The 17,637-nt window shown below is 38.6% G+C and overlaps 1 protein-coding gene across 7 annotated transcripts in view; it reads right to left on the reverse strand.

The window, feature by feature from the left end:
- Window positions 1–17,637, reverse strand: part of ANKIB1 (ankyrin repeat and IBR domain containing 1) — a 159,163-nt gene that overhangs the window by 62,202 nt on the left and 79,324 nt on the right. For all 7 annotated transcript variants that reach the window (XM_067746442.1, XM_067746443.1, XM_067746441.1 and 4 more), the window contains one exon: window positions 6,466–6,766. In XM_067746442.1, the coding sequence (XP_067602543.1) occupies window positions 6,466–6,766 (301 nt within the window). The remainder of the gene's footprint in view (window positions 1–6,465; window positions 6,767–17,637) is intronic.

Below are 17,637 nucleotides of genomic sequence, written 5' to 3' on the forward strand. Positions count from 1 at the left end.
TAATAGGAATAAGGCAGTCAAGAGGAGGAACTGGTAGAGAAGACTGAGTACAGTTTTGGAAACAATGTATTTGAGAGACTGCTGGAATGTCCACTGTCAACTAGGCAGCAATATAACATGAGAAACTTCAGGGCTAGATATTCCATATATATATATATGTATATGTATATACATATATATATAAATGTATATATATGTATATACATATATATATAAATGTATATATATGTATATACATATATATATAAAATATTTAGCCACTGATACTGTCACACCTGCAAGTTCCCAAAAGAACTCTATGATTAAGATGTTTTTAATCCAGCCCTGCACCAATGGCTTCGCAATTCCACATCTCCAATTTATTAATCAAACACCATTTGTGAGGCAATGTCACGGGCCCCATTGGTGTTTCTCCATTTGAATGGTTGCTGAATATTTACCTATGCTTTGACAACCTCCACTGATGTGGAATGAGGGAAAAAAAACACAACCACCTTCTCTCCCCAGTACAAACTCACACTCAGTGTGGATAATCACAAAGCCTCCACAGGCTGACAGATGAAAAGAAATGGGCAGTCAACACAAACATTGAGCCCTCTTTGTGGTGTCAAGGCAGCAGGTGGGGGAGGGAGGAGAGAGGAGATGATCCCCCTCTCCTGGTTGAAGGCATCACTGAAAAGTACAGGGAAGGGGCCAGCTGTGTCGAGAGGGAGGATGCTAAGAACCTGGTCATCTATGTGCATGTTCCCCAAAGTCACAGGTCAGGAGTCCTTAGCACACTGCTGCAGAGGGATCTGCCTTTGATGGCTCAGAACCGGCATGATCTCTTTTACATTAATTGTGTGTGTGTGTGTGTGCGTTGTGTGTGTGCATGCGTGCACGTGTGTGTTTGAGGGTGAGGTTTTAAGACTAATCCACGGGATGGATTTTTTCATTCAAATAGAATGGTCTGTGGTGGACCCAAGATTACACAGCAGGAAGAAAAAGGCATTTAGCTCTGAACCCTAATATTGTCTCTGCTCCCCACTCTCCTGCAAGAATTCCACCTTCTACTCATCTGACCCAGCCTCACGAGGGCTTGGCTGGGAAGTGTGGAGAGAGGGGGAGGGGAATGGGATCACACACCCTCAGCCAGCAACTGGTATGCCTGCACACAACAGGGCTCTAGACATACGTGCTGCATGAACGAATTTGTGACTTAGTCACTGACTTCTTCTCGTCACTTTTTAGCAACTTTCCCAAAGGGAGAGCAAAGCCTTCTCATCCCACTCTTCCCTTCTCCCCAGCATGGAAATGCCTTGGAATTTCTGCCCTTGCGTCAGGATAGAGGTGGGATGCTCAGAGGTGGGGACTCCTGGCTACCTGCCCCAGGCTGCTCTGGCCTTAGCTGGTCCTGGGGTGGAGGCCACCAGGGAACTGTGAGTGCGAGGAGGTCAACTTCAGCTCCTCAAAACATGGGAGTCTCCCGTCCCCAAGAGACCTTCTCAATTTTTGGGACTGTTGGGCTGTGAACTGGTCAAGAGAGGTATATGGTCCAGCTCCTGACTCAAGACCCCTGCTTGAGCAGCTGGATGAGGAGGGACGGCAGATATGCCTAATGGAACCAGCCACAGAGGAAGCGCAAAGTGGCGTTTCACCCAGGAACACAGTCAAAACACGCAGGCAGGCGGGTAAGCAGTGTGAGGCAGCTCATCAGGCATGGTTTAATTTCTTCTTGGCGATGCCTTCTGCTTTATTTTCAATACAATCAGGACAAGGTGTATCCAGAAGTCACCCTACCACCTGGTACCTGGTGCAGCATCACTTGAGGTCTATTACAATGCAGCTTAGTGCCCACTCGAGCACCCCTGAGGCCCCCCACAGGGCAGCATGCATCGGTTTCTGATGTCTGTTAGGGGCAGTCTGGCCCACATGGGCCCGAAGCCAGAATAGTCTGCAAGTGACAGTGCCCAGAGCAGAGAGACAGGCAGGAGGCCCATATGTGAATGTGGGATTTGGGAGAAGAGCAACAGGAGGGCTCCTGCCAGCCCCTCATGTTAGCTCAAATACCTCAAACTCAATAATCACAGTCCATCTTTCCTCCTCTCCCTGGATTATTTCCTTAGCCTCGCCCCTCCTCCAGAACATCAGAAGAACTTTCTGCACTTGAACTTGACTTGAGGGAAGGAGAGAATTTCGATTAGCAAAGAGGACAGGTGAGGGTGTGGTGATTAAAGGTGAAGGCCCCTGCCCTCTGCTCCTGAATCACCCCTCTCCTGGTGGAGGGAGGGGGTGGAAAGAGTGGGTTCTGGCCAGGAACCATTCACCAAGTAGCTGGAAACATCTGCCCTGAGCAGGTCCACCTAGGGCTCTACAGAGGGTGCAGCGAGCATGGTCTGGCTCCCCCAGTTTGTGCCACCCCAAGTGCCCACTGGGGGAGGACAGGGCAGAGAATGCCATCTGGACACAGGCTCTCTCTCACCCCCTGATCTTCTCAGGTGACTGTCAGGTCAGAGAGCCGCCCTCTTCAGATAATATAGCTCAGGTGAAAGAGGCTTAGGTGGGTCTCCATGGTAACCACCAATCAGGAACTGAGCCGCCTCCAGGGTTCATCAGAGGAACTGTGGTTCCAGCCTCTGGGGGACACACACACACACACACACACCACAAACACCAGTCACACACACACACCACAAACACCAGTCACACACACACACCACAAACACCAGTCCAGGGTGCATCCCTTTTCTGGCCTATGTTTTTTTCTCTCAGCACAACTTCTGAGAGATAGAAAGAGAGGAAAAAGCATGAGGCAGCAGCCAGCAGCACAAGAGAAAAAGGAGGGAGGCGTTTAGATTCAGTCTTCCCTCTACCCTGTCCTCCTGTGGCTGCCGAACCTCCTGCGTTTCCCTGAAGAGATCCAGACACTCTCTTCTCCCAGACTAGGAAGCAGAAAACAGGACTCCCGCGGGACCTTTCACCTGCACAGAGCTGGACCTCAGAAATCCCTGGTCCGGGAAGATCCCACATGCCAGGGAGCGGCTAGGCCCGTGCACTGCGGCTGCTGAGCCTGTGCTCTAGAGCTGGCGAGCCACAACTACTGAAGCCTGTGCGCCTGGAGCCCATGCTCTGCAGGGGGAGAGGCCACGGCAGCAAGGGTCCCAGGCCCCCCCCCACACACAGTGTGCAGCAATGGGGGGTGTCCCCCACTCACCGCAACTAAAGAAAGCCTGCCCACAGCAACGAAGACCCAATGCAGCCAAAAATAAATAAAATAAATAAATTAAAAAAAAAGATACTTCTATGTTATGTTCTGTGTGTGTATGTGTGCGTCCCTTTAGCTGACTATGGAACACAATTATTATAGAGAGAGGGGGAAGTTTTTAAACATTTCATTTATATGGTTCAAAATAATGAGCCATAGGAAAGTATGTGTTTAAATGCACATACGAAATTGTCTGCTGTTGACTTTATCAGCTCTGTCCTTAAATAAACACACAGAGAGAAAAACATCAACAACTGGAAAAGACGTATTTCCATAGATATGTCCTCAAGAGTTAAAAAAAATAGCTTGGCCTTAACCATGGAGTAAAATAATCAATTTAACCTCAAAGGCTAGACACTGAAAATGGGATATATTTTACTGCAATCACAGATTAAGAGAAAATTAGCACTAAAAGGGGTCTTTTGAGATAACTGTGATAGTTTCCTATTGGATGGTTGACACTGATAATCTCAAAGAAGTTGAGTGATTCGCTCAAGGTCTTACAGACAGTCTCTGTGAGGACCAAGACTAGAAACCAGTGCCCTATATGCCATACTATGATAGCTTAGCTTAATGAAAAAAATTAGTAAATATCTGATAACAGTCTTTTACTCAACCCAAACCCTTTATATCATGCTTGGTACCAATGAGCACAGTGAATGTTAGAAGACCTTATACAAACACTAAGACACTTGAGGACTAATTCTCTAAGAAGTACAGTTATATAGTAGGTTATGTATTTCAATGTATTTGTTTTACTCACTAGAACTAGAAAACATAAGGCCTCTGGAAATTAATGTACACTTCCCTGTGAAACTCTTCTGGTTTAATTAACAGTAAACATTATCAAAAGTCATTTAAGACCTAAGGCTGGGTATACATTCAAGTATATATAAGAGATTTAAGATAGCTTTATATGGGTAAAATGATGTGCTAAAATCTGTTGATGACAACTAGAATAAATGCAATGAAGGTATTTATAGGGCTCTATTTGAGGGGTTTTACATTAAGTCAAAGAGCTCTTCTGAACACAAAAAAATGAAAACAGTCATTAAATAGTGTGGTTTGTATAAAGTGATTTGCTGACAGATCAAACAGTTAAAACTTACACATACATTCACACCAAGCAAATCATCAGGCCTGTCAGTTCAGAATAAACCTGGTACTAATTTCCTTCACTGAGCAAAAAACAATGTTGGTAAAAACACCACATTCAGTTTTTAAAAATAATTTAATAACATGTCATTGCAAACATACTTCAAAATGAACAACTACTAAAGCAATGCTTATAGAGAATTTTTGGAAGCAAGATATTAAAGCAGCAGTTTAAGAGCATTACTATTACGATCAAGAATAAGATACTTTCTACTCTAATTCACTTGAGAAATATGATGCAGTCCCGTCAACAATGATGAGTCACTATAGGCAGTGATTCTTTCATAAGAGGTGGGCATAGAACAATATACAAAAAGACTTGTGTAAAAAGCCTTCAGGAATTCTGCCCATAGCCTCCCTCCCGCAAAATCCTAGAACATCCTTCCACCACACCGTGAATCAAAGTTAGAAAGCAAAGCTTAAAATTAGTTTCAAGTTAATGACTGTCACTAATTAACTAGTGGGCAAAGGTGACACAAACCCAAGAGATGAAATGACAAAGATTCTAAAAGATTAATAAGTATCACAAACAACAGCAATACACACAAGATAAGATCAGAAAGGTTCTAGAAGTGAAAATAACTGACACTTCAGATACACTAAAGAAATCATATAAATGGCCATAACCTTTTTTTTTTTTTAGATTTATTTTTGGCTGCAGTGGGTCTTCTTCGCTGCACGCCAGCTTTCTCTAGTTGTAGCGAGTGGGGGCTACTCTTTGTTGCAGTGTGTGGGCTTCTCACTGCAGTGGCTTCTCTTGTTGAGGAGCACAGGCTCTAGTCGCACGGGCTTCAGTAGTTGCAGCACATGGGCTCAGCAGTTGTTGCACGCGGGCCCTAGAGCTCGGGGGCTTCAGTAGTTGCAGCACGCAGGCTCTAGGGTGTGCGGGCTTCAGTAGTTTTGGTGTGTGGGCTCAGTAGTTGTGGCTTGCGGTCTCTAGAGCGCAGGCTCAGTAGTTGTGGCACATGGGCTTAGTTACTCCGCAGTATGTGGGGTCTTCCTGGAGCAGAGACTGAACCTGTGCCCCCTGCATTGGCAGGAGGATTCTTAACCACTGTGCCACCAGGGAAGTCCCTAAATGGCCATAACCTTTTAACACGAGTAAGAAAATGAAGGACCTTCATGTTTTTTGGTATATTTATCAATTTAGAAATATAAAGTTTATATAGATGAATAATATTAAGGAAATACTAAATTTTCAGATATGTATTTTAATCTGATTAATATATATTTAATCTGGATCACTGATTTTCCAATAAAGTCCTACATTTTTGGTAACTGGATACTCTGTGATTCAATCTATAATTCTCCCCACTGAAACTTAAGTACATCTATACAAAAGAACTTCTAAGAATTATGTATGGACTGACCTCTACATAGCTGAGAGAAACCTGTTCTTCTGTATGTAGAGTAGTGATGACAGTACAAAGAGTAATGATTTCTTAGCTTAGTTAAGATCCTACACTATATGGTTGATTTTATCTAAGCCTGTTGTTAGATATTTATATATATATGAAAAACATATATGGAAAAACTCAATTACAATATAGTATTCAGGCACTTTAATGCAGACTACACAGAAAAAACCAGCACATTTTAATATATATATGTTTTTAAAAGACCCCAATAAATGTATTCATTAATATTTATCAATTGCTTAGGGAACTGATCAATTCTATATACAGCTAAAGGTCCCACTTGTCAAGATTTGCCAAATGTATAAATTTTATAAGTTGGCTTCTAAAAGTAAGCAAAAAATGTAAAACATATCTCTACTAAAACTATTACTCTCAATATGATAGAGTTTGTATGATGACTGTTATCTTCAGGAATGTTAGCAAATTTTCAATTGATCCTAATTCCATTTTATTTCCAAGGATGAATGTTTATGGGTTTGTTTTCCCTAAAACAAGGGCTCCTGATTCTTTTAGAACCACAAAAGGGACAGAAATGACTAGCTAAATTAACTGTTAAGATAAGTAAAACAAAACTGATTATTACACATTACCAAGACACAGATTTTACCATGCAGAATATTAAAAAAAAAAACACCACCAAAGTTTTACCTCTACACAAGTTTTCATCCCTGAGGCAGCAGCATAGTGCAGGGGTGTGTTCTTTTTGTTATCAACTGCATCAACAGCTGCTCTCTCATATTCGCCTTGGTCAAGTTTTGCTCCTTTCCATCTTAAAATCATCTGCAGACAGTCTGCTCTTCTAAAATCATCTTCCGCGGGGCGTGCTAAGCGAGGATGAAGGGCTCCTTCCGATATCATAATTTGAGGGCCCATACATAACAAATGCATAGATGTTTCATTGTGCACATTCCGTTTATTTGGATTTCCATCTCTACCAAAAAGAAAGGTCCTAAAATGGTAAAGGAAAAGGATGAAAATCAGTTTTTTCCTACCTTGAAATAGTACACAGAAGATACATTTAAGAGGTAACCTCTACTTTTAAGCTGCTAATCCAATTTCTATTGAAGCACTGTTTCAAAATACACTGAATGACTAATGCTTAGTTATAAAAAACTCCATTCTAGAATAATAATACCAAAAAACCAAAGTTGCATATCTTTACAGTATTTGCTAATTAAAGAGAAAAAGGCATAGGAAGAAAAAAGAAAGGTAAGGAAAAGGAAAATGAAAGAGAAGTGAAGAAACAAGGAAGATAAAAGGAAGGGGAGGAAGAAGGAAAGGAACCGAAAGGGCCACTTACAGACTAATATGTCAATTAACATAAATGCCTTAGGTACAGTATTAAACATACCACACCAATTTTTTTTGTTTATTGCTCTGCTCTATTTTTTTTCTTGAGTACATATTTACTTAATAAGGATGGTGACAATATAAGCGAAGCAAGCAATGCATAAGTCTGGGAGCTAGTGGGAACGTTAAATGTTAAATCTAGGAAAAATTTCTCTACCTAAGTCTTTGGCTAGGCTTTGAAAGAATAAGGCACATATTACACGGTGTAATACTTTTTGAGGGGAGTAAGCTATGGTTAGTTCTGGGAGAAAAAGATCTAATTCCAAGGTGGCAGCCCTTACCAATGGTAGGTCTAGGTGAGCTGCCTTAGCTACTGCCAAACCCAGATCTGAGAGTTGTGCCTAGCATCCATGCCTAGCATCCACTACATCCTTGAGCTAGGGTCAATGGATTAATATTTGAGCCAGTTCAGTGGCCATAATAGGATACTGGAAAATGAGTTGGATAAAACCTACTAAAATACAGTCAGCCTGTACTAAAAAACACAAATACACTATGAAATGGGCATACAGTCCCATATCTGAAGATGAATCACATTTACTGCGGAGGGCTGGTATCATTTGCGTTCCTATGTCCAAGTGCAGAAGAGCAATGGGAAGGAAGCAGAGTCAAACTCTTAAATCCTAGATTCATCTGAATTGTTTTTAGGTTAGTTTCAGCTTAGAACAAGAAAAAACAAATACCCTGACCAAAAAGGAACTAGGATGGGCTTTTCAATTTGAATGAGTTAGCCAAGGTGGAACGCTCTTATCAGAAAAAGGCTGAGTAAGTTGTCCTAAAGTAGTAGAAGGTCCCAGACAACTTTCAGAACAACTCTGCATATTTCCTGTTTTTATAATTCAAGATTCTACACAGCTCGGCAATATAGCCCTTCAAAACTAGCCTGAAAGTAAGACATGAAGTCTCTGAAGCAGAAACAAATGAAATATTATTACTTATAATAACCATGCCAGTCCCTCGTAACCCAACTCTTACCACTGGGGTAATGCAATCCAAGCCCGATCAGACATCACAGTACAATACATGTACTGGGGTCTGCACTGTGGGCGAATGTGACAGGCAGACTAATGTCCCCACCCCAAAGAGGTTTATGTCCTAATTCCTGGAACCTGTGAATATGTTACCTTACACGGTAAAAGGGACTTCGCAGATAAGATTAAGTTAAGGTTCTTGACATTGGGAAATTATCCTAGATTATCCAGGTGGGCCCAATGTAATCTTGAGTCCTTAGAAGAGAAAAACAGGAGGGTGAGAATCAGAGAGATATTCGAAGATGCTATGCTTCTGTCTTTAAAAATGGTAGAAGGGGTCACAAGCCAAGAAGTGCAGGCAGCTTTTGGAAACTGGAAAAGGTAAGGTAAGGGATTCTACCCAGGAGCCTGCAGAAGGAATACAGCTCTGCCAAAACCTTGAGTTTAATCCAGTGAAACCATTTGAGACTTCTGATCTCCAGAGCTTTAAGATAGTAAATTTGCGTTGTCACCAAGTTTGTGGTAATTTGTTACAGCAACAATAGGAAGTTAATAAAGCAATTAGCTGCAAAAATAAGACTCTGGAAGGCTTGTATAGCAGACCTCCTCCCCTCTGGAGATGGGGGGAGGTGGGGAGAGAAGCGGGTGGGGGGGTGTCAGAGTGGGGGAACCTATCCTTGAGTGTGAACAAATTGTCCTAGGGAAGATCCTGGGTTCTTATGGTTTGGAATGTAAAATATGTTTCTGGGCAGAAGATAAGACTAGCATCTCTGAGTCTTACAACTTAGGGAACATCTAAATGGTCTTAGGTCTCATCCACACCTTATTCAAATGTAAACATGTATCTCCTGAGAGGTAAACCTCTCTGGAGTTCTCAATCTCTACTCAGTCAAAGTTTAACTTCCAAGGCTTGTCTTTTAAGCCCAGGTCCCAAGTTCTGATAAAATTTGCTCAGAAAACCCTAACTGTGCATATTTTCTCTACAGTCCTACATAGCCTTTATGGCCTTCTGACCCCTGCAGTACATTTGTAGGCTCTTCATTGCTTGCTCTGCTCTTTGGTTCCCCAAGACCTGACCTAGCCATCTAAACAAACCCAGCCGTACTTAGAAGCCTCTTTACACAAGGCGGCCTCCTCCAGTGGCATTTGGTCATTCCCTTCTTTGTCTTCCTATAATATTCTAATTATATAATTCATTACATTGTATCATAGTTACTTTCTTACATATCTTTTCCCTTCTCCCACTTGGTTTACAGCCTTCTATGGCAGGGTCTATATCCTGTTCTTTCTTGAATCCCCAATACAGTGTCAGACACAGAGCAGACTCTTGCTATAATTTTGACAGATGAACTGAATGAATATTACTTTTATTGGGAATATATTAAGATAGAATTGTAGATCTCTCAAGCCAGCAGTGTAGCCGACTGGTAAAGAACATGGTATCTAGTACAGACTGCCAGACTCTAATCCCAGTTCTGTCACTTTTTAGCTATATGATCTTACACAAGTTACATAATAGCTAACATATATATTATATATATAATCAACGTAAATATATACCTAATATATGTAATACATATAACCAACTAATATATGGTTGATAGTCTTTGACCAAGTAAACCTACTCCTGGAATTTATCCTAAAGGAAATAACTTAAAGAATAAAAATCTATAGGAACAATGACATTCAATATACTGTTATTTTGAATAGAAAAATCTGTAGTAACTTAAATGTCTGGTTATAGGAAAAATGGGAAACATAAATCATGGTCTTTCTATACAATAGAAAATTATAAAGTCATTGAAAAGTCTATCTATGAACACTTATAGCTAAAACTAGAAGGGAACAAGGAATAATTCTAACAGTTGTTTAAGGGAGGCAGGAATGTGAATAGTTTTATTTATTTATATAACCATAATGTTGCTTCATAGTTTAAAAGAAAAAAAAAGGAAAAATATTTTCCCTAAGTCAACAACTGATGATAATATTCTCAGTGATATCTCCCTGTATTTATAATGGTTAAATTATAGTGGATTATAATGAATAACAAAAATCTAGACAATACTCTAAAAATGTGTTCAAGATTAAAACTTCTTCTAAGAGGCATTATTAAGAATAAAAAAGATTTCATATTCTTAAAAATTTAATTTAGAAATAAATTATTAAAATTAATTCAGAGTCTATAAGATTCTGTACAACCACATTTATTTAGCCTTTCCTATCACTATTTCCAATATATCATTTATTTTCTCTTTTAGTTTGTTCAGGAGAGAAACAAACCATGGAATTTAATACAAGGAATTATCAGCACGGAATTTAATACAAGTTGGAAGGATGTCAGCTGATATGGAGAAAGCTCTCTTTCTCTATCAATCTCTCTGTCATTAAACAATTCTAGATCCTCCCCAATAGAGGGAAGAGATAGTGTGATAATTTTGCAAATGTTCTTATACCCAATCTACCAGACTCTGATTAATCAAACCAAACAAACGTTATTATTCTGAAGTTAAAGTATTAAAATAGCTTCTTTATACATATTTATTCAGGAAAGATTCGCAAATTTATTAGAATAGTATAATACCTGCATAAATATTTTGTACTAAAACTGTAAAGCTGGATATTCTAATTTTATTGATTCATATTACTACTTTTTTATTATGTTTAATTTAAAAAGTAGTATCTTCTTTAATTTACATGAATGAATAAACAGAACTATAAATTTATAATTGATATGTAAGTTTTAGATAGGCACCTTTCTATAACTATGCCAGTAAGTATGAAGTATATTTTACTACTTGCATATAAGGTTAATTCTGGAACAAGGACAGGAGATAATTGGCAGGAAGATGGAATAAGGAAAACATTAACCTGGAAAAAAAAAATCCCTTTCATTTGACCCTAATAACCCATCCAGAAGCCATCTGTTTTTCTAGATTCTTTCACTGTTAATTATCAAACAGTCAGTTTATATCTGCTACCTATATTTCTTCTACATTTAATCTCCACTTCAGTATGACCCTATTCTGAGCACTGTACTAAAATTGCACTCTTTCACATCACTAAGAATTTCCTAAGAGCTAAATTCTTATCACTGTCCTCAATTCTTGTTTTTAATCTGAAACTGCTAATAATCCATTTATATCCTGACCTCTGTATCACCTCGGTTTCCGTAACTACACTTTTTTTTTTTTTTGCGGCACGCGGGCCTCTCACTGCCATGGCCTCTCCCGTTGCGGAGCACAGGCTCCGGACACGCAGGCTCAGCGGCCATGGCTCACGGGCCCAGCCACTCCGCAGCATGTGGGATCCTCCCGGACCGGGGCACGAACTCGTGTCCCCTGCATCGGCAGGCGGGCTCTCAACCACTGCGCCACCAGGGAAGCCCTACTACACATCTTTTTAACAGACCTCTTAATTTTTTTCAGTACAATCTTTTACCCATGAAGATGGCTTCACTTTCCTATCCCCTTACTGGAAGCAAATTCACTTCCTGAATCTATTTACTTCTCCATACACATTCCCTCCTTTCAGAGAGCACATCTACTCTTAAAGTCACTTATCTTTCAATGGTTTCTATGACTACACTTTGTAAGCTGTAAACTTTTATCAGAACCCAAATAATAGACTGTGGTAGCAGAATCATGGTTTCTCTCAAAGGGCTTCTACTATCATTTCTGTGATAATTCTTAATTCTCTTTCACCCTGTCTAATGTGACCTTTAGACCATATTCTAACTTCTCAGAGTCCCATTTCTCTTGCATATTTCATCATTATATCATATTCAGTTGAGCTCCCTCCAAAATAACAGTCTTCTCTCTTAGGGCCTCAGTTTCTTGCCATAACACTCTTATCCTCCCAGTCACTTAACATACACATACACTTTCAGTTGCTTTTAAAACTTTTCTTCCATGCAACATTATTTTTGAGCAGTCGTTGTTTGCCAGGTACTATTTTAGAAGTTAGGCATATTGTTAAGAAAACAGATTAACTCCCTGCCCTTATAGTGTTTGCATACAAGGGAGGTTAGGAGAAAAGAACTACATTGAACAATTTAAAAGAATTTAATAACTCCTGAAACATGAGTCAAAAAAATAGATATCAATAACTGGAAACTCTATTTTAATTCTCAAAGTTTAGTATTAACATATGCTTTGATAAAGACATGCTTTAATAAAGATTTTATATTTTACTTATACCAAAAGACAGGCTCCTTTTATTTCCAAGGAAGCACAAGAAGCTATCCTGTAAAATCTAAGGAATAAGCACTCTAATTCCCCATTTTATACATGACTTTCCTAAGAAGCTACAACTAATGAACTGTATATCCAAACTAGAACATGCTGACTCCAAAGTCTAAACAGTCTTTTTGCTACATTAAGTAGTAACTATTTATGAATATGAATTTAGTTTCCCATGAAAGAAGCACTGTGATATGGTATAATGTAAACTAGGTTCAGAGAGATACAGAGGCAAACTAGCTCCTAAACTGTAAACTACCCTTCTTTTGCTGTATTATTCTGCCTGAGAAGAGGGGAAAGTGATGCCTGCTGTTGCAGGTACCATAAAGCTAAAGGAAATGGGGATAAAATAAGGCCTTACTGCAAATGGGTAATTTACTTTATGGGAACTAAAGTATTTTGTCTCTGGCTAGGTATATTCCTTTGTATACCCATATATGTCATTTGTCAGGAATCTAGGCAAGCTTAGCCAGGGTCTATACTGAAGCTAGCAGGCAGGTATGCCAGATTACATGAGGCAGCATGAGAAAATACTGGCCATCAATCTGTTAGAAAGTTTAAGCAAGGTTACACATGGTGAAATAACTGAAGCTATCTAAAACACAAATAGTTAAAACAGAGTTGGTATTTTACTTAATGATGATGCGTAAATGCTATTTATCCTTATTCTACATGACATAGTGTTAAGAAGAGTAATTTAATTCCAAAATCAACTAATCATTTAAAATAATCATGATTTGTCATTTTCTCTGTACTACGTAAATAAATTTTGAAAAACAAAAGATACACAGATTAAAGAGATGAGAGTTGCTTATTCTTAGGAAAGGAGAGCAATAAGGTAATTTCTGATTCTAGTATAGGATCTTAAAGGCTTTAATAAAGAAATTATGAGCCACTGATCTCCAAACAATTAAGAACAAAGAAAACACCAGAGACAGGTGTCTAAAGTCGTATTAAGCCCACAGACACCCCAAAACACACCACTTGACGTGGCCCTGCCCAACAGAGGGACAAGATCCAGCTCCGCCCACCAGAACACAGTCCCCGCCACCAGGAAGCCTACGCAAGCCACTGGACCAACCTCGCCCACTGGGGGCAGACACCAGAAGCAAGAGGAACTACAACCCTGCAGCCTGACAAAAGGAGACAAAACACAGTAAGTTAGTAAAAAATGAGAAGACAGAGAAATATGTTGCAGACAAAAGAGCAAGATAAAAACCCACAACAAAATGAATGAAGAGGAAATAGGCAATCTACCTGAAAAAGAATTCAGAGTAATGGTAGAAATGATGATCCAAAATCTTGAAAATAGAATGGAGAAAATACAAGAAATATTTAACAAGGATCTAGAAGAACTAAAGAACAAATGAACAGTGATGAACAACACAATAAATGAAATTTAAAATACACTAGAAGGAATCAACAGCAGAACAACCGAGGTGGAAGAAAGGATAAGTGACCTGGAAGATAAAATAGTGGAAATAACTACTTCAGACCAAAATAAAGAAAAAAGAATGAAAAGAATTGAAGACAGTCACAGGGACCTCTGGGACAACATTAACGCACCAACATTTCAATTATAGGGGTCCCAGAGGAAAAAGAGAAAGAGAAAGGGTCTGAGAAAATATGTGAAGAGATTATAGTGGAAAACTTCCCTAACATGGGGAAGGAAATAGTCAATCAAGTCCATGAAGCGCAGAGTCCCGGACAGGATAAACCCAAGGAGAAACAAGACGAGACATGATTAACCAAGCTAACAAAAATTAAATACAAAGAAAAAATATTAAAAGCAGCAAGGGAAAAGCAACAAATAACATACAAGGGAATCTCCATAAGGTTATCAGCTGATCTTTCAGCAAAAACGCTGCAGGCAAGAAGAGAGTGGCAGGATATAATTAAAGTGATGAAAGGGAAAAAACTACAACCAAGATTACTCTACCCAACAAGGTTCTCATTCAGATTTGATGGAGAGATCAAAAGCTTTACAGACAAGCAAAAGCTAAGAGAATTCATGAACGCCAGACCAGCTTTGCAACAAATGCTAAAAGAACTTCTCGAGGTAGGAAACTCAAGAGAAGAAAAAGACCTACAAAAACAAACCCAAAACAATTAAGAAAATGGTAATAGAAACATACATATTGATAATTACCTTACATGTAAATGCACTAAATGCTCCAATCAAAAGACACTGACTGGATAAATGGATACAAAAACAAGACCCAATATATGTTGTCTACAGCAGACCCACTGCAGACCTAGGGACACATACAGGCTGAAAGTGAGGGGACAGAAAAAGATATTCCATGCAAATGGAAATCAAAAGAAAGATGGAGTAGCATTACTCATATCAGACAAAATAGACTTTAAAATGAAGACTAACAAGAGATAAGGAAGGACACTACATAATGATTATGGGAACAGTCCAAGAAGAAGATATAGCAATTGTAAATATTTATCCACCCAACATAGGAGCACCTCAATACATCAGGCAAACCCTAATGGGCATAAAAAGGGAAATCAACATTAACACAAAAATAGTGGGGGATTTGAACACTCCACTTACACCAATGGATAGATCATCCAGACAGAAAATTAATAAGGAAACACAAGCCTTAATGACACATTGGACCAGATAGACTTAACTGATATTTATAGGACATTCTATCCAAAAGTAGCAGGATTCACTTTCTTCTCAAGTGCACAGAAAACATTCCGCAGGGTAGATCACACCTTGGGTCACAAAGCAAGCCTTGGTAAATTTAAGAAAATTGAAACCATATCAAGCATCTTTTTCAACCACAACACTATGAGATTAGAAATGAATTATAGGATAAAAACTGTAAAAAACACAAATACATGGTGGCTAGACAATACGCTACTAAAGAGCAAAGAGATCACCGAAGAAATCAAAGAGGGCATAAAAAAATACCTAGAGACAAATGACAATGAAAACACGACGACCCAAAACCTATGTGATGCAGCAAAAGCAGTTCTAAGAGGGAAGTTTATAGCAATACAATCCTACCTCAAGAAACAAGAAACATCTCAAATAAACAACCTAACCTTACACCTAAAGCAATTCGGGAAAGAAGAACAAAAAAACCCCAGAGTTAGCAGAAGAAAAGAAATCATAAAGATTAGATCAGAAATAAATGAAGAAAAAATGAAAGAAATGATAGCAAAGATCAATAAAACTAAAACTTGGTTCTTTGAGAAGATAAACAAAATTGATAAACCATTAGCCAGACTCATCAAGAAAAAACGGGAGAAGACTCAAATCAATAGAATTAAAAATGAAAAAGGAGAAGTTACAACTGACACCACAGAAATACAAAGGATCATAAAAGACTACTACAAGCAACTATATGCCAATAAAATGGACAACCTGGAAGAAATGGACAAATTCTTAAAAAACTACAACCTTCCAAGACTGGACCAGGAAGAAATAGAAAATATGAACAAACCAATCACAAATACTGAAATTGAAAATGTGATTAAAAATCTTCCAACAAACAGTCCACGACCAGACGGTTTCACAGGTGAATTCTATCAAACATTTAGAGAAGAGCTAATACGTATCCTTCTCAAACTCTTCCAAAAAATTGCACAGGATGGAACGTGCCCAAACTCATTCTATGAGGCCACCATCACCCTGATACCAACAGCAGACAAAGATATCACAAAAAAAGAAAATTACAGGCCAATATCACTGATGAACATAGATGCAAAAATCCTCAACAAGATACTAGCAAACTGAATCCGGCAACACATTAAAAAAATCATACACCATGATCAAGTGGGATTTATACCAGGGAGGCAAGGATTCTTCAATATATGCAAATCAATCAATGTATTAACAAATTGAAGAATAACATATTAACAAATTGAAGAATAAAAACCATACGATCATCTCAGTAGATGCAGAAAAAGCTTCTGACAAAATTCAACATCCACTTATGATAAAAACTCTCCAGAAAGTGGGCAGAGGGAACCTACCTCAACATAATAAAGGCCATATATGACAAACCCACAGCAAACATTACTGTCAATGGTAAAAAACTGAAAGCATTTCCTCTAAAATCAGGAACAAGACAAGAGTGCCCACTCTCTCCACTATTATTCAACATAGTATTGGAAGTCCTAGTCACAGCAATCAGAGAAGAAAAAGTAATGAAAGGAATCCAAATTGGCAAAGAAGTAGTAAAAGTGTCACTGTTTGCAGATGACATGATACTATACATAGAAAATCCTGAAGATGCCACCAAAAAACTACTAGAGCTAATTAATGAATTTAGTAAAGTTGCAGGATACAAAATTAATACACAAAAATCTCTTGTATTCCTATATACTAACAATGAAAGATCAGAAAGAGAAATTAAGGAAACAATCCCATTTACCATTGCAACAAAAAGAATAAAATACCTAGGAATAAACCTACTTAAGGAGGCAGAAGACCTGTACACAGAAAACTATAAGATAATAATGAAAGAAATCAAAGATGACACAGATGGAGACATATATCATGTTCTTAGATTGGAAGAATCAATATTGTGAAAATGACTATACACCGAAAGCAATCTACAGATTCAGTGCAATCCCCATCAAATTACCAATGGGATTTTTCATAGAAAAGAACAAGAAATTTTACAATTTGCACAGAAACACAAAAGACCTCGAATAGCAAAAGCAATCTTGAGGAAAAGAAATGGAGCTGGAGGAATCAGACTCCCTGACTTCAGACTATACTACAAAGCTACAATAATCAAGACAGTATAGTGCTGGCACAAAAACAGAAATATAGATCAATGGTTCAGGATAGAAAGCCCAGAGATAAACCCATGCACCTATGGTCACTTAATCTATGACAAAGAAGGCCAGTATATAAAATGGAGTGAAGACAGCCTCTTCAATAAGTGGTGCTGGGAAAACTGGACAGCTACATGTAAAAGAATGAAATTAGAACACTCCCTAACACCATACACAAAAATAAACTCAAAATGGATTAAAGATGTAAATGAAAGGCCAGACACTATAAAACTCTTAGAGGAAAACATAGGCGGAACACTCTTTGACATAAATTGCATCAAGATCTTTTTTGATCCACCTCCTAGAATAATGAGATTAAAAACAAAAATAAAGAAATGGGACCTAATTAAACTTAAAAAGCTTTGCACAGCAAAGGAAAGCATAAACAACATGAAAAGATAACCCTCAGAATGGGAGAATATATTTGCAAACAAATCAACTGACAAAGCATTAAT

Source organism: Pseudorca crassidens, chromosome 8 (assembly GCF_039906515.1).
Source record: "Pseudorca crassidens isolate mPseCra1 chromosome 8, mPseCra1.hap1, whole genome shotgun sequence".
Lineage (NCBI taxonomy): Eukaryota > Metazoa > Chordata > Mammalia > Artiodactyla > Delphinidae > Pseudorca > Pseudorca crassidens.